The sequence below is a fragment of the Glandiceps talaboti genome, chromosome 5 (genome assembly GCF_964340395.1).
Source record: "Glandiceps talaboti chromosome 5, keGlaTala1.1, whole genome shotgun sequence".
In the NCBI taxonomy this organism is placed as follows: domain Eukaryota; kingdom Metazoa; phylum Hemichordata; class Enteropneusta; family Spengelidae; genus Glandiceps; species Glandiceps talaboti.
In genome coordinates this window covers 12,282,410-12,301,069 of record NC_135553.1, presented here as the reverse complement: position 1 = coordinate 12,301,069, position 18,660 = coordinate 12,282,410, and the positions used below count along the sequence as shown (strand labels likewise).

The window sequence follows — 18,660 nt, the reverse complement described above, 5'->3', positions numbered from 1 at the left end:
GGGACCACTTTCCTTGAAAATCAGAGTTTGTAAATTTGTTCCAAATTTTGCCATATGAATACTTGTTTCTGGTCCAGTTTATACAATGAAAGAAAATGTTGGGGTTTACCATCTTGTTTTCAAGGAAATCAACGATAATCATTTTTTTCTCACAGAATTAATACAGTATTCGATGGTCATATTCAAGTCGAAAATGTCTTAATTTTGATATCATTTTGACCGCTTTCTTAAATCTGTACATTGACCTCTGATATTTCTATGATTTTAACTGAAAATGGGTTGGAGTTTTCTTGAACAAAGTAACAGCAAAATTTATCAATCTTTAATTCAAAGGAGAATGACATACTGTTAATTTTGCTTCTCCAGAATATATCATTTGGAGACATGTTTTCAGGTGATGGAGTATCATTCTCTTTGTCCTTTTTTTCTCCCATAGATGTCAATGAATGTTCTAGTTTCCCCTGTCAGAATGGTGCTACATGTGTTGATGGTATAAACCAGTATCAATGTCAGTGTAGACCTGGCTATGCAGGAATCAACTGTGAACTAGGTATGTGTCATAACTTTTACTGTCTTACATTGTACTTTATTTAAAACTCAACCTTTGAATCCCATATTCTTGGAGTAGTACTTATCATTACGTTAGGTATGATCATCCTTTTCTTCGGGACCAACTTTTTTCACACCTAAATGTTAATCCTAATCTGAACTAGAGCTTTATAGTTCAATACCTCTACATCACAACAGTTTTCTCACCAAAAATCAACGGATAATCATGATAATGGAGGGGGCTTCATGAAGTCATGCAATTTGCATATTGTAGATTCAGCAATCAATCTTATTCTACAATATTTGACCCAAACCAAATTAACAAGAAAAGGTTATAAAGCGTTGATTCTCAACTAACAGTAAAGAGCGCCACCAGTGGTTAGAATATCAGAGACAATCACTTTTGTTTTTTACTAAGTTTAGGATGAGAGTACTGTATGTTCATACTAGTATCATCCGAACCTTACAAATTTCTAACTGGTTTTATATCTACCAACTTTTCTTTGTCTATTTCAAAGAAATCAACGAATGTGAAAGCAGCCCATGTCTGAACAATGCATACTGTGACAACAGACAGAACCAGTATGTGTGTCTATGTCAACCAGGTTGGAATGGTCCAGTCTGTGAATCAGGTATGTCGTTCTTTGTTGGTTATTTTGGCCAATATTATCTATGTGTAGATGACTAAGATATGTAGCTGCTGATAGTACAGGCAGTCTGGGTTGATCCTCTTAGTAACATATGTAAGGAGATTAGATATAGGAAAATATGGGCCCAACCTAAGTGCTATGAAAAGTGCTAAGCTAGCACCCCCCCCCCCCCACACACACACACACACACTTGTCAATTTTAACTTCTCTGCCCGACCAGTTTCAATCAATATAGGATACATATATGAGCACAAGGGTAAGCAAACAACTGCATTTATGTGGATGTCTTAATGTTAGTTAACTGCAGTGTTTTTCATATTCTTTGTTTGTTTGTTTGTTTGTTTGTTTGGTTGTTTACCTGTGTATTTGTTTGTTTTATCTCTCTAGACATCGACGAATGTGGAAGTAATCCCTGTCAGAATGGAGGGGAGTGTTTAAATATGATGAACGCCTACCAGTGTGATTGTCCTGATGGTTGGCAAGGTTACAACTGTGAGACAGGTAGGTCAACTTGAAAACATAAACTACAGCTGAGGTCCAGGCTCCGTCAAATGAAAAACAGCAACTTTAGATCTTGAGGTCATATGCTCGACATTCTAAATTCACCATGGAAACAGTATACTATATGTCACCTGACTGTCACATGACTCATACATGCAATATTTGTTTTGTATCTTCAGAGGTGAATGAATGTGCCAGCAATCCCTGTCAGAATGCAGGTTCCTGTACTGATGCATTTAATAGTTATGTATGTACCTGTGTACCTGGCTACACCGGCACCAACTGTCAACTTGGTAAGTTCAATTTTTAATTTTCAAATTTAAATTTTTATCATATTTTACAGCACTTAGGCTTCTCCCCTAAAAATAATAGTATAATAATATTTCACACTATTTATTATATGTATATATATAATATATGCAAGTTGGTCACTGTAATATAAAGTGGTTATCAGAAAAACAAAAGGTTGCAAAGTTTGGCCACTAAGACCACTGTTCAAATGCAGCTTTGGACTGGAAATTAGAACTACACCACGGTTATTGTTGTTGAATTCTGTATTTTCATTTGGATAACTGTCATGTCCTTCCCAGTTTTATCATTTTGAGTTCATGGCATGTACATCCAAATATCCCCATTTATGGTGTTCAGGATAATTTTATGTTTAGGAATTCCTTTTTAGACACATTTTGTTGTCTGCTTAAAGTACTGCATACTTATGCTCAAAGTTTTAGCCCACATTTTCTGTTGTCTCGGGTGCCCTCCTGGGACACTCCTTTCAAAGACAGCTGCATAAAAACTGGGTATACCCAGAGTACCTAAATCATGACTTTCAATATTATGTCATAAAAATAGCCATCTTGTGCAAATGGTGTGAATCTTACAGCAGTAGATGACTACAAAAATTGTCTGAACCTTCAACAAGTTTCACACCTCCGTAAGCTCTTCATTGTGTGTATATTTGACCATTTTGGTCTGAACACTTGAACTCAAATTATAAGTTCAAGCGTTCAAAGTTTTTTACTCAGTTTTACTCAACACTGCGTCCTGGACTTTATAAGAAGAAGAAGAAGAAAGTGTATTTGAGGCCCATTGATTTAAAAATTTGTGAATTGTTTGTTTTCTTGCAGAAATCGATGAGTGTTCGAGCAGTCCATGCGTTAGTGGTATATGTACCAATTTAGTCAATGAATACAGATGTACATGCAGAGATGGTTGGACCGGTATTAATTGTGACCTTGGTACGTATTCTGACCTTTATATGTATCATAGCTTTCAGCAACAAAAAATCTGACTTTCTCCCGGATTACCGACCGGTATATGAAGTCAGGAGTACCATCCAGTGTAGTAATTCTGAAAGTCCTGCTTTCACACAGATCTTGTTGCATATATTAGTATACACATGTACTGATAGTTGTTGTCACAACTAAAGTTTCTATTTGAATTTGAACTTGAATCTGATTACCATTCTGCAGCTGAAAATTATTCACATTTGTGATGATGGTCTGTTGGATCTGTTGAATTGTTCAATCCCAAGTAACTGTACCTTTTCAGTTTTGTTTGACAATTTTTTCCCAAATACCTGTAGACTAAAACGTTACTGGAAATGGCTGAACCTTTTTTCACTAGTGTAATTGTCTGTTCAGTATTTGTTTGATTTAATATGTATACTGGCTTGATGACTGTATGTAAACAGTCAAATAAATGGTCTGGAATATTCATTGATGAGTCAACAAATATAATAAAAAGACATTGGTGATCAGAAAACATTGGCCTCTATCCATTGATAGGGGAATGCACCATTATGCAATCATACATATTGTCCAAAGTATCTTGACCTAGGGGTGCTTCTTGGATTTCCTAGATCTGTAGATCTTGGGCATTGCACAACAGATGGGTTAAATGCATTGCTAACAGTGTAGTTTACAAGCTTATTGTTCTACAGGCGACAAAGAGATTGGGTTATCCACATTGACCGTTGAGGGCGCATAACATCAAATTCTACATTTCAGCATAAACATCTATGATTTCAGCAAGTGCAACTGTTTACAGCATCATAGTTAAACATAAAAACTAAATTTATGGAAAAAAAAGCTGCTTTGAGAAGAAGTCTTATTGTGCTTTAATTTTGAACTGGAATGTATTAATCATGTTGTGTTATTTTCCAACTCTTACCCCAGATATCAAAGAATGTGAAAGTAACCCATGTCAGAATGGTGGTACTTGTAATGATGGTCAAAATGGATATACATGTACCTGTGTTGATGGATGGAGTGGTGTCAACTGTAATCAAGGTAAAAACTACATGTTGATAACATTTCTGTAAGATTTTTGAGCAGGTAAAAAAAATCAACTCAGTATGAAATAATGTTTTTCAATCTGTCTGTCTGTCTGTCTGTCTGTCTGTCTGTTTGTCTGTCTCATTAAAATCTCCAAAACCTGCTGGCTTGATCACGTAAAATTCTCAAAATATTTATTTCATTCTGAATATAGAGTTCTCTTTCTTTACTCCACAGATGTGAATGAATGTCAAAGCAATCCATGTCAGAATGGCGGTACATGTCTGAATGGATTCCAGTCCTATACTTGTAACTGTCCTTCAGGTTTCCAGGGTGTCAACTGTGAAATGGGTAAGTTATACTCATAATGATGCAACTTCTTTTCTTAGTGAAATTAGCTCATCAAATTTCAAATTCATGGACTGTGTCATCTTTATTCTACATGTATCAAAAATTAAATTAAAAATTAAAACAAGCACTTCATTATTGTAAAATGTACCAGTTAATGTCATCTGCTGCTACCAGGTGAAATGTAACATCAAGTACAAGAGATTTTTTTACTACCAAAATTACAATGTGATGATGACTGGAGTATACCATGTTCATCAGCAGAAACCAACTAAAATTAAAATGAATATATTTTCAAGAGTGACCTCAAAACATATTCTATTCATTCAGGCATTTCAGTATACTACTAATCTTGAATGGTAGCTGGTTGGTTGGTTGGTTGGTTGGTTGGTTGGTTGGCTGGCTGGCTGTTTTATTGGTTGATTGATTGATTGATTGATCAATCATTTGAGTTGATGGATGGATGAATGGATCATTATTTCATTTCCCTGTTAATTACTACATGAGTTATGAAAAAAATTAAAACTTGTATCGACCACATTTTTTATATGTCTTAGATGTTGATGAGTGTAATAGTAATCCCTGTCAGAATAGTGGTGTATGTACGGATTATCCCGGAAGTTACACATGCACCTGTCCCTCCGGATGGACTGGACCACGTTGTATGGATGGTAAGTCTAGCTGTCACCCAGTAATGTACCATTGTTATATTTAAAGTTTGGTGTATACTAGACAACTTAAAAGTTCAGAGTTTTCAGTACCACTTCATTTCTCATTTATAGTTTTACACCTATCTGCAAAAACAGCTATGGAGAAGATTTAAAACTCCACTTAGCTGTTGATTTTTACCAGTTCAAAAACGTAGGGAAAAAAAGAAAATGGATCAGTCCCTCCCTGCCATTTTTAGCAGAGGCCTAATACTACTGCACTGTAAAAGAATAACAATACTGTAACACTTTTTAACGTAAATGGGTAAAGGACTTTGCTGTGTGGTGTCTCTGTTATTGTTAGTCTAGAATCAAATTGTGTCTATCTTTGCATTAAAAACGTCTTGTCCCATGAATGAAACACCAAAAGGCATCTTCATTTCTCCTGTAAGTCTGTCTAAACAGCGTCTTGATAAAATTTATATAATTACTTGACCGTAATGTGTTTATTGTCATTCCATGTAGACTTCAATGAGTGTACTAGCAATCCATGTACAAATGGTGCAGCATGCCGAGATTCGTTCAACAAGTTTATCTGTGAATGTACACCAGGATGGACAGGAGATATATGTGCTGATAGTAAGTACATACTTTGCTACCATTTGCTGTCAATATTATATAAACAATTTATACTGTACATCATTCCCCAATTATGCCATGAGATCATTTCAATTCACACCTAAATACCTGGGGAGTAAAAGAAATGCAAATGTAACAAATTGAATGCAGTCCGTGAATGTTCTCAATCATCCAGTTATACCAACTGGACCAGTAGGATAGATTGTAATTAATTCATTATTTACAATATAGTCCTTATCAATATGTATAATCCTTCAAATTAATATTCTTTCACGAAAGGCTAAGGTCAGATATATATTAAGGTGGTAACTAATACCTATATACTAAAATGGAACAATACACCACAAGTTCAAATATTGGTGTATGCTAGTTGCTAGATCTATTCAGCGAACATATTAATCATTATGATGACATTCCTCAACATTTTGATAGATAAAACGTTTTAATTTTTTTGTTTAAGTAAAACAATCTAATATATATATTTGTTAATGTTACCCCTAGATGTAAATGAGTGCGACAGTAATCCTTGTATTTATGGAACGTGTATTGATGATACCAACGACTACACTTGTATCTGTGACTATGGATATACTGGCAGTAACTGTGAACTTGGTAAGTTAAAATATCATGCCGTTCAGATATCACTAGACTCATTACTTATAAGCTTAAAATTCCGCTTTTTTTTTTTATATTCAAATTTGATATTTCATTTATTGTTCAGTCTTAGATTCCAATTTGATCACATTAGATTTGACTTTTATCTTTCTCTTTTCAGAAATTGATGAATGTTTTCCCAATCCATGTCAAAATAATGGTCAGTGTTCGCAAGGCCTCGGATACTACACCTGTCAGTGCCAGGCTGGATTTATTGGAACTGATTGTACTATCAGTAAGTCACTTAATTGACACAACTTTACAGTATAAACTCTTAGATATGCAGTATTATTTCACCCACATTGACAAATCCTATGAGAGAGGTTACAGGCTGATGGTTGTCATGGTGTATCTTAAATTACAGACTACATGCAGTATAACTCGGGAATCATCCCCCTGAAGTTTGTGTTTTCAAAACAACAACAAGTGTTGTCAGTGTCAATGAAGTGCAGTATAGAAAATATAATTTTGTGTCCAGCCATGAATCATTAAGAAAGTGAAATTTAGTTACTTTGGAACAGTACATGTAAATTAGAAGTAATTGTGTGATGTTTTGATCTGTCTGATACAGCCTTTGATCATGCAACGATGTATACAAAAAGTAAAGGACTTTATTTATATCAATTAGGGCAGACTGTAAGATATGTCGCATCACTCCGCACTCACTGGCCTCCTTCGGGGTTGACCGATATGTGAGGGCTATATGTGATATGTCATGACATACCTTACAGACTAGGTGACCCATCATGAATATATGCCAAGGATATCAACTACTGGTACCATCAATTTAGAGTTTGACATACTTTTTTGTCAGTTTTTATCTTTCTCTAAAAAAAACCATGTCTCATCACTGTAACACCACACCAACCTTGTTTTCACTATAATCACCTTGTATCTTAACCCTTTTCATAGACATAAACGACTGTTCCAGTAATCCGTGCCTAAATGGAGGTGGATGTACAGATCTTGTCAATGCATATGTATGTCTGTGTGCACCTGGATTTGGAGGTATCAATTGTGAAATCAGTAAGTACTCAATATACAAAAAATAGTTCCCATTTCTCTTCTTATCAACACAGCAAAGCTACTAAACAAATATACTAGTTGCCAAAGTATAAGTTGTCAGGTATTTTATAATATCGCAGTTTTAAAGGGATGTAGGGTTGGTTGTCACTTTGTGTATACATTTCAAGGATGTGTGCCTTGGTGGGGGAGGGGAAGGTATTAAATGTTGTGGAATTATTATCCCAAGCACAAACCTATAGAAATGTATAAAATTTAAATTCCTGAACAATATTTCTCAATCTATTTTTACAAATAAACGAACTAGGTACAACCCTTGCAACAATTATCTAGAAATGTCACTAATAAGAACATTGTTTTATCAGTGGTGGACTATTAAAATTGGCTTGGAAAGTGCTGAAAAGTCTTATTCTCCTTACAACATGATCAAACTGGCATGTATTGATAGATATACAAAAACAACAGCAGGTGCCTGTGATGTAGTCATGCGATCTTTTACCAGTTTGTTTATATCTGGGAATGATATGACTAACTTTTACAGACATAAACAAACTGACATGAACCTACATCAGGGGCACCCACTATTGTTTTTATCAATGTATATCATGTTGATATAAGTGTGATAAAGGAGAAGACTTTATGGCACCTTCAAAGCCAGTTTTAATTTCCCACCACTGATTAACACAATATTCTGATCTGTAGACAACTGCTGCAATGGACTGCTTCTCTATGAGATGGCATTAACTCTGATGAGTATAGATTTTACGTAAAGCTGTATTTATTCCCTTTATATATAATATGTTTTATCACCCACTGTTGATAAATTCAAGAAGGATATCGAGATACATCTGTTTGCAAGAGCTTTCCAACTTTCGCAATGATGTACTTTTTTTCCTGTTCAGCACAAGCAAAACATTAAATCATATCGGATTTTGGCGCTATACAAATTCTTTAATTGATTGGTTGATTGATTGATTGATTGATTGATTGATTGATGTTTAATTTTTGATCCTTCTTTCTATCTAATACAGATATCGATGAATGTACCAACAACATTTGTTACAATGGTGGCACTTGTCAAGACAGAATTAATGACTTCATCTGTATTTGCGCAGCTGGGTATGAAGGCAAGAACTGTGAACATGGTAAGATATACACCACAATCAGAACTCGTCTTTTGAGTTGATTTTTTGATTCAGTATCCTGATTTGTAGTTGAAATTAACAGGAAATCTTTTAAAAAAATTTCAGTATTGGATGTTCTATATGATTTATGTTTTTGATCAGCTGCTATTAGTATTATTGCAAATAATCATATTTCACTTTGTACTTCCATGTTGTGTCAACAGATGATTTGGGCATTTATTTCAGACGAAAATGCTGTCAATTTATTTTTCTGTGATCATTTTCTTTGCCATAGATATTGATGAGTGTGCAAACCAACCCTGTCTGTACGGCGGTGTATGTGTACAAGGTGTCAATTCATATACTTGTCTCTGTCCAAGTGGTAAAACTGGACAGAACTGTGAAACAGGTAATATAATGTACTCTGACTCTAAATTGAGAAGACTTGCAATGAATTAGGTCAAGATTTGGAGACTATTCTTTTTAGTTTCATGTATGTGTAAACTTGAAATAAAAATATTTATGTAATATTTATACAATATGAATATGCTACATTCCAATTACTAGTATCAAAAAGACAAAAGATTGTATACATTGGCCACTGACGGCGCTGTTCACAAAATAATTCTCTACTGGAAGTAATAGACTCAGCAAATGTATACAATTTTCCCTTCACAATGTGTCATGACAAAGGTCAATATCTTCATTTGCATTTCAAATTTGGTTACTGAAATATGACCTGATAAGATCATTATGTGATCTGTTAGTTTGACTGTTGCTTTTTACTCCACAGATGTCAATGAATGTGCTAGCAGTCCATGTCAGAATGGTTACTGTAACGATGGCAACAATGCATTCACTTGTACCTGTGAATCCGGATGGACTGGCACTTTCTGCCACATTAGTGAGTTTATAGTTTACGTTGTTGTCTCACTGTCATATCTTTTTGTTATCAGAACATTGACAGACATTTATGGTTTCATACCAATAAGTTTCCCAATGTTTTAGCACTTTTTCATAGTGTTGCACCAAGCCTTTCCAAAATGTAGGCCACTGTTCCTTTTAAGTTTGGGATCATCCTGAATTTTGAGGGACACATACAAAAGAGTCTATTTCATCGCATACATCAAATATGAAAAAAATATCTATCTCATCATGCCCATCAGATATGAATCATACTTACTCAAACACAAATACACTACAGTCTGATCATTGTGTACACATGATTAAAAAATTTAGTTACACAATTCCTAGACTGATGTTGAATTATTTTATATGTAGGAAGTTTTGTCATACAATTGTGCCCATCAGATTTATATTTTTCTCTCTGGGTGATGAACTCAAGCTGGTAACTTTTAAAAATGTTTTGCAGACATTCAAATTCAATAACCATCAAATGAAAGAGTACATGATTTTAGACAACTGCATGCATTCTAATGTTACATACACATCTAAATTTTGTTTTCAAGTAATACAGAATTAGTCAAATAAAATTCTATGGCTTATCATTTTAGGACATAATGATGTCAATTTCTCAGAATGAACACTAGAGGGGCTGGTAAAAAGGGCAATATGGTCTGACATATATTTGAGAAATTGAAAGTTTAAACTTGGGGAAAAGGGTGATAACTATATCTGGCAATGTGAAACAACATCTGAAATCAGTAAATGGTACAAATCAATAACCAAACATCTTATCAATCACTGTAAGCCACAAGTCTATTGATCAGGTGAATTTTCCCTTGTAAGGAAATTTGTATATTGTACATTATCAATGTGTACAATAATGTGTCTGTTTTGCGCACTAAGATGGCAAAAATTGACCAAAATATAATGTGAAAATAGTTACTAGACCTCATTTCATTACCTGAATGATGCACACCAGTGATACCTTTACTGTAATTAAGCTCCCTAACTTGACAACAAAAAATTCTTTTATATGATTGTAATCTTTTTCCTTTGAATATTACAGACATAAATGACTGTTTTCCAAATCCCTGCAATAATGAAGGGTTCTGTGAAGACCTACTTAGTGGCTATAAGTGTACATGTGCTGAAGGTTGGGCTGGACTGAATTGTGAAACAGGTAAATACAACCAAGATGCGACTGTTTTGTCTAAAAGTGTACACTGATAAACATCATTAGAATTGAATCAACTGTCAATTGTTTTTCTGTTGAAGAGTTGCTCAGTGTGAGCTTGGGCACTGGTTTATAAGGTCTGGTGTCATTGCATGCAAATACTATTGTTCAACAAAATCAATCAATTAAAGATGACCAGACGTAACATTTTCAATATCAAAAATATTTGGCATTATCACTGACAACCAATGCCATGTCTGAGGTATTATTCAAAACAAATCTTTTCACCAATTGAATCACATTTGAGTGTTACATTGTAGCTGGGTAAACACATACGGGTAGTGTAATAGTTACATTGATGCTGGGTAAACACATGTAGTGTACATATATTACATTACATTACATCAGTTTATTTCCTCTTATGTATTAAAACGTCACCATCTATAAATAATGTGATTGCTTGTAATAAATTGCAATTACAAGTGATTTGTGTTTACTCAGTTTGTTTACACTTCCTGTATGTACAACAAACTTGTACATTGTTTAAAGTTTATGTGCAAAGTATTGAGTTACAAACACATACTTTGTCTAAGTTATGTCACATTGTATTTTCAATGAGAAAACATATTTAAGTTTTTTAGCTCATTAAATTTCCATGCCCATCCACAGAGCCAGTTTAATTAAGAATTTAAAAATTTCACAGATGGGTAATATTAAAATGTTATTTGTTTTATTACAGCTGTAGGATGCAGACATGATTTTGACATACCTGAGTGTGACATGGTGACATTAGAATCACCCAATTACCCCTCTTATTATGAGAATGATGCTACGTGTCTGTGGCACTTAACAGCACAGCCTGGTCATAGGGTTGTCATTGTCTTCACTGACTTTGATACCGAGGAAAATTACGATTCCTTGGAAATTGGTAGTGGTTTAAATGAAGGCATAATATCATCAAGATTTTTGCATCTGAGTGGATCAGAAATTCCTGAACCGATGACATCATTGACCAATGAATTGTGGGTCAGGTTCACAACAGATAACAGTAAAGCAATGACTGGGTTCTCTGTACAGTTCCAAGACGAATGCATGGGTAAGTATTATCACTCAGTGTAGTTACTTCCTGAACAAAGTAACAACAGAACTTTAAAACTTCCAAACTTTTATGCCACGACACATACTTCATTATAATTGGACCAAGATGATGCTTTAATTATCCCAAAAAATATTCATCAATGCTTGCTTGGTACATTGCAGAGTTCTGAGGTTATTTCTCAATAAGACTTACGTTTAATGTGTGATTATCCATGGTTGAAAACTGGTGAAGTTCTGTTCTAAAGATGACCTGTCACCATGATTATATAAAAGCTCAGTGTTGTTTATAAGTTGTAGTGTATTTACCAAAATCTAAGATCTTTGTGAAATTGAAAAATTATAATTCATGATGTTAAAGTTGTCCAAATTATGACAACTGCAATCGAGGTCTCACATATTAAACTAAAATAGACACGGATTTAAATTATTATTGTGACATGTTGATATAAGCTATTGAATGGAAGTTAGTATACTCACAGTAGTGTGGTGTTTCTGATGACTTTCATTAGTTAGCTGGGTACATTTTGGGGACTTCCAGTATTTACACTATCTTGATTTGTGTAATCTACCATATAGCTAAATATAAGTATTACCGGTAGTCTAGATTAGTATTAAAGCTGAAACCTTGATTGCAACTGTAGTATTGTAAATTTATACAGTAGTGAAATACAAGTGTAATCACAGCAATATTAGTCACTCTCCAGGGGTGTGACACCCCATTCTTTAAAGCTTGTCAGAGTAATAGGGCCTAACCAAAAAAATTGTGTGGTTCCGATTACGTTCAATTTTAGAATAGGTGGGGTAGTTAGATTTTTTATTTTTTATTGTTTAAAATATTTTTTATCATATATGAGTGTCTAGTTCAGGTAATCATGTTTTCCATTGCTCTTTTTAAGTTGATGTCAGTTTCTGCATCCACTAGTTCTTGCAAGACTTCACAGTTTCTGCAATTTTGTTATTTTTTTCTCAAATACGTAAAACACAGAATGAAAAACTAGGTGGGGTTGGGTAACCAGAACCAAACAATTTTTTTTGTAGGCCTAAAAATGTGATGTTTTTTTTCTCTGCAGATAAATGTTATAGTAATCCATGTTTGAATGGTGCAACATGTACAGGGTCTGGGAACACCTATACATGTAGTTGTACATCAGAATTCACCGGCAGAAACTGTGATAGCTTCGTAGTCAGTAAGTACTCTCAGATTGGATTCCTATCACCCCAAATGATCAACTTTACTTCAAACTTCTCCATTGCATAACATAACACTAAATTGTTTGATAAGATGTTTTTGTCCAGTTATTAAAGTGAGAACTTCTCAAAGAATTTGATGTGAAATACCTATTAAAGGGCTATTTTCATCCTAACTGCTTTGTTTGATATCAGCAAGTCACAAAAAGTCACTGTCACCACCTCTACATCACATGTCTTCTCTAAAAAAAAACAGAAACGAAATTATTCAAATTTGTCATGAACTGACAGCTGTATACGCTGTTCACACCAATGTTTCAGTTCATACCAATGTTGAAATCTATCAAAGTATATTATAAACACAATTTTGGATGAGAAAAATGATTCAATAATTGACAATTTTTTTCAATTTCAAACTTATCAAATTTGACAGAAAAAATTAAAAAATTGTGATACAGTTGTCCTGTATGATATGAACAATATTAATATGCATTGAATATAGATTCTGTTTGTCGATAAAGTTTCAGAAATATACTGGAGTACGTACTAACTTTGGAATTCATTTTCTGTTTTAGATGCCTGTAGTCCTAATCCATGTCAGAACAATGGCATGTGTACAACCACTGGTAACTCATTTGTATGTGACTGTCCACCAGACTATCAAGGCTTAAGATGTCAGACATTGGGTATGTACAAACTTTGAGTTTTGTTACAACTCTCTCACAAACTTCATTTTTTTATAACAGCTCTCTACAGATTGCAGATTGCCAACCATAAAGCCAAAGTAACACTTATCACTGACTTTCTAAGTTTTTTGTTTTTTTTGAGTATAATGAATTTTGATGTAATTTTGCTTGTTTTCATGGACTACTACTTCCAATGATCAGATCTCCACCAACAGACAAATTTTTGAAACTGATAATCAGACTTTCATTTTGTATATTAAAGGCCAGGCTGTGAATTCTAGGTTTACTCATCTTATCTGTGGAGCCATAAGGGTTACATATGATCATTATTTTGTTGTGGACGAACCTTATCTGTACATGGAGCTCTGCTAAAAAACTGTTTTTCACACCAAAATCTTAATCCAAATCGAAACTAGGTCTTTCAATTTTAAAGTGTTACAATGATGCAACCTTAAAACCAAAGAACATCATTATTAACATCAAATTTTTAATTTGTTTAGGTGTTTCCAATGGTGATTGAAAGATACCCTGTTTGCTGATTGTATAGTCAATACTGTTCAGTCTATTGTGTATGGTATTCAATAATTTGTTATCCCACATTTTACTTTCAGCTTGATACAGTAATTGCAGCAGGCAATGTAACACAATTAGGCTGAGGGAGCTTCATTGAGGATGTTCCACAAAACCTATATGGGATGCCCACAATGAGGAATCTGTCAGTCTATTAATAGCACAAGCAGCATTAGCTAGTAAATATAATAACTGCCTGTGCGCACCATGTACCAATGCTACACTAAAGTTCAAAATAGCTCCTATTTTTCAGTCACTGCAGCTGCTCAATATATGTCTGTATACACTAAATGTTCATGAAAAGCTTCAAGAATTCATTGTATAATACAAGCATGATTTTTTGGGCCATCCGTAACATGCAATATGACACTGCTAGACCAATAATGCATAATGCAACACTAACAACATCCGTTTTTCTACTAATTGTGGCTCACCAGGTTTTATAATTGTTTCTTTTACATTTAATAGTTGTCTGTAAAACAATGTCATGTCACATGAGTGAAACACCAAAGCAATGCTGTTTGTACCAAAATATAAATGCACATGCAAAAACACAACAATATCATATCTTTATTTTTCAGAGTAATGGTAGTTATAATAGCTAAAACTTTTGGTGCTTCTAATGCTTTGCCACTGTTTTGAAGTCTAGGTTGATTACACAGCAATCACAATAATATCAAACATTTTATTTTGAATACAGCAGATCTATGTGCTAGCAGTCCATGTTTGAATGGTGGTACATGTCTCTCCAATGCCAATTCCTATATTTGTAGCTGTCCATCCCAATACACAGGAACACGATGTGAAACTGCAGGTAATATATTGATCCTCAACCCTCCCCTTCCCCTCTTCCTTGTTCAGTGTTTGTTCATCTACTAGCAAAGTCCTCATCACCCAATGGAGTGGTGATTCTGGTATCTAACTTTCATTTAGAAGTGGTTCATGTCTTCACTTAATATTGTAGGACATGTATTACTAAATGATATCTTTTCTACCTCCTTTCTGACTAGCTAGCTGGTCTGTCCACATGGCAAACTTTTCTGGCAAACATTTTGTGATGTACTGTAGTCATATGTTTTGTGGCGCTGGGTTTATTTTAACTGGATATGTGCAAAGCATTTTCCACGGACAAGACCTGCTAACATACTGAACAAGTGTCAATTTCTATTCAGCTATACTTACATGTAGTCATATTTCTATAGACGGGTGCCAACAATAGTTGCCTGAATACAGCAAACTGACTGAATGAGTTATTTACAAGTATAGTATTTACTCTCTTAGCTACTTGCATTTTGTGCCAAATTAAAGTGTTTCTGACATGTCCTAAATTCTGTTCCACTGATTCTTTCATGCATCAAAATAAATATTTTAGCAGTATGTTATAACAGGCTATACTATCTGTTTTAGAAAAGCCTTCCCAAAACTGTCCTGACTTGAAACAAAAATCTCTAAATTACAAAATCTTCTCTACTTCCTGTCAGCCTAGCCAGCTGATCTGTCTACGCTGCAACTTTTCTGATAAATATTTCTGATATAAACGATCATGTATTACAATTATCTGTGTCAGAAATCTGTATATTATTGGTACAAAAAATTGCAACATGCTATCCTGACTCTATAGAGCACTCTTGCTCTCAAACATGTACACTATAGTTGTCAGTATCACTTGACATTATCTGTGTTTCTTTCAGACCTATAGGAACTTCACTTACTAACTTTTTAATTTCGTTTTCCAACTTTCGTACTAATAATTCCTTATATCTTTGCTATTGTTGTACAAAAATACAATGAACACTATGTCACCTGAAACAAAGTGTTGTCTACCTTTACAAACCTTGACTAACATTGCTACAATTCATGGGCTGGCTCAACAAAAATGTTAAAGTCTCATGTCCTGCTTGACAAAGATCTTTGAAAGCCATTATTTTAGCAGATCAATGACAAACCTTTCACTTGGAGTTCAATTTTTGTTAAGCCAAATGATATACAAAACAGTGTAAGCTCTGTTGTAGGTGACGTGGTTGTCATTGTACACATCGACTGGGTATATTTCTGATGCAAGAGTAATTATTGCCTTGGTCAAGTTTTCCTCACATTTATTCAGCCATCAGTTATAAGTTTGCACAGATCATCACACCATCAAGATGTACTGTATATGTTTCCAAAAATTAGCGATTCCAAATGAGAAGTTTTTATTTTCTTTTGTTCTTCTAAACACATAATTTTTCATCGTCAGGTACTATCTACATGTATAAATCACAAGTAGTATTTTCCTTTATTATATATCATTATACTCTTTCAGACATGTCATGTTCTGAGAAAAAGTACTTGAAATGTCTGGTAGTAACCTTGTAAATTTGATTCATACATTTAATGAATATTGTTTGGTATGTCCATGTTATTGTTTTTTTCCTTTCTTATGTTGAATGTTGTCTCTGTATAACTGTTTATTTTATTGTATGTATGTCTAATATACCCTTTCACCTTTGTTATATGTGTGTTTTCCATTCGTAGTTAGCCAATGTGCTAGTAACCCATGTCAAAGTAGAGGTTGGTGTTCTGAGAGGGGCACAACTTTTAAATGTATGTGTGCCCGTGGCTATTCAGGATACAGGTGTCAGATTAAAAGACCAGGTATATAGATATGTAGTTGAGGAAATGCATGAAATAAGGATTCGTGGAAGTTACAAATGGTACATACTTTCTACAAGATTTTGCTAAATCAACTGCTTCAATTAGTTCTTATAATCAGCATGTTATGGGATTGCTGAAGATTGGATATGATGCAAAGGGTATTGACATTGGATTTTAAATTTCAAAGTGCAATTGTAGAAAATGGATTACAATGTACAGTTACTGATTTGTGTGTTTTGATATTGTTCAGCAAATGTATGATGCAAGTGTTATGCAAGATCTTTTTTAGCTTAGTAACAAAATGAATTCATTCTGAAAAATTAGTAAAATTGAACTATTTGCATGGTTTTGAAACTATTTAATTTTTACGTGGAATGATTTTCATCATGGTGATTGTCTGAGAATCTCTCTGTTTGTTTTCTTACAAGAATTTCAGTGATATGTGTTGGGTTGTCTGAACATTGCCTGTCTGATATCTGTTTACAAAATATTTACTTCATAGAATCTTGGACTGTCAAGTTTGCAATATATTCAGGTTGTGGGATCTTGGTGAATAGAGTTTGCAATATTTTCAGGTTGAAGAATATTGGTCTATAAAGTTTGCAATATTTTCAGTTTTTCAGGGTCAGGTTTTTTTGATAGTTGTTTGTAAAAATCTATCAATTTCTTATTCGTTGAGTAAAACCAACTGTTATTCAGCTAATAATTTTAACATGAATTTTGTTGTGATATATAGTCAATATCTACTTAAAGGCATGACTGATAATTTCTTTATTTTCTTCAGTTAAGTTTTTAGTTTGTATTTATTTTTCTGATTGAAGCATGAACACTAATCGGGTGTGGCTAAATTTATAAAATCTTCAAAATATATTTAAAGTATATTCAAAGCACTTTTGGGATTTGTTAACATTCTGAAGTAATTGTTACCTACTTTTATTCCAAAGTTATACAACATACTAAAGCAAAGTGTCAATGCATGTCCACTGGATCGACTAGTTTTTGGTACCTATGTTATCATGTAGGCACAACCTACATGTATGAAACAAAAGGTAGAAATCAGACAAAACAGATATCCATGCATGGGCAAAATTTTTCACAATTCAAAAGATCATTGTTAAATGCATCCCAAAATATAAAAGTTCCATAAATGTTGTCTCTGTATAACTGTATATTAATTGTATGTATGTCTAATATACCCTTTCACCTTTGTTATCTGTGTGTTTTCCATTCATAGTTAGCCAATGTGCTAGTAACCCATGTCAAAGTCGAGGTTGGTGTTTTGGGAGGAGCTCAACTTTTAAATGTATATGTGCCCATGGCTATTCAGGATACAGGTGTCAGATTAAAAGACCAGGTATATAGATAGTATAACATGTATTTGAGGAAATGCATGAAATAAGGATTCATGGAAGTGGTAAAGGTATTTGTGAAGTCAAATGTTTACATTATAATGAGCATGGTGTGGGATTGCTGAAGAATGGGTATAGACATATATAAAGGGCATTGACATTAGATATTAAATTTCACATTTCCATTTTTTTATTACAATTTACCGTTACAAATGTATGAAGCAAGTGTGTAATGCAAATCAGACCTTTTTTGCTTAGCAGCCAACTGAACTAATTCTGAAGTGGAACTGTTTGGTTTCGAGTTTGTTTGAAATGGTTTCAATACATTTGCCTGTATGAGAATCTTAAATATTATATGATTGCTTGTTTTCTTGCAAGAATTTGACATGTTTTGGGTTGTTTGAATATTGTCTGTCTGAAGTCTATTTACAAAATATTAGTACATAGAGTCTTGATCTGTAAAGATTGTACTTTATTCAGGTTGCAGAATCTTGAATTGGTCTGTACAGTTTGCAATATATTCAAGTTTCAGGTCCTTGGGTTGTAAAGTTTGCAATATATTCAGGTTGCGGAATATTGGTCTTTAAAGTTTAATATTTCTGTTTGCAGAAGCTTGGTGTATAAAGTTTGCAATATTTTCAGTT

General features: G+C 33.9%; 1 protein-coding gene across 1 annotated transcript in view; it reads left to right on the top strand.

Annotated features, from left to right (window-relative positions):
- The window catches only part of LOC144435356 (uncharacterized), a 33,946-nt gene that overhangs the window by 2,825 nt on the left and 12,461 nt on the right, over window positions 1-18,660 (top strand). The window contains exons 6-27 of the mRNA XM_078123952.1: window positions 437-550; window positions 1,068-1,181; window positions 1,587-1,700; window positions 1,880-1,993; window positions 2,828-2,938; window positions 3,878-3,991; window positions 4,214-4,327; window positions 4,882-4,995; window positions 5,497-5,610; window positions 6,112-6,222; window positions 6,386-6,499; window positions 7,177-7,290; window positions 8,319-8,432; window positions 8,707-8,820; window positions 9,205-9,315; window positions 10,384-10,497; window positions 11,231-11,587; window positions 12,660-12,776; window positions 13,353-13,463; window positions 14,734-14,847; window positions 16,548-16,667; window positions 17,902-18,021. Coding sequence (XP_077980078.1) covers window positions 437-550; window positions 1,068-1,181; window positions 1,587-1,700; window positions 1,880-1,993; window positions 2,828-2,938; window positions 3,878-3,991; window positions 4,214-4,327; window positions 4,882-4,995; window positions 5,497-5,610; window positions 6,112-6,222; window positions 6,386-6,499; window positions 7,177-7,290; window positions 8,319-8,432; window positions 8,707-8,820; window positions 9,205-9,315; window positions 10,384-10,497; window positions 11,231-11,587; window positions 12,660-12,776; window positions 13,353-13,463; window positions 14,734-14,847; window positions 16,548-16,667; window positions 17,902-18,021 — 2,754 coding nt within the window. The remainder of the gene's footprint in view (window positions 1-436; window positions 551-1,067; window positions 1,182-1,586; window positions 1,701-1,879; window positions 1,994-2,827; window positions 2,939-3,877; window positions 3,992-4,213; window positions 4,328-4,881; window positions 4,996-5,496; window positions 5,611-6,111; window positions 6,223-6,385; window positions 6,500-7,176; window positions 7,291-8,318; window positions 8,433-8,706; window positions 8,821-9,204; window positions 9,316-10,383; window positions 10,498-11,230; window positions 11,588-12,659; window positions 12,777-13,352; window positions 13,464-14,733; window positions 14,848-16,547; window positions 16,668-17,901; window positions 18,022-18,660) is intronic.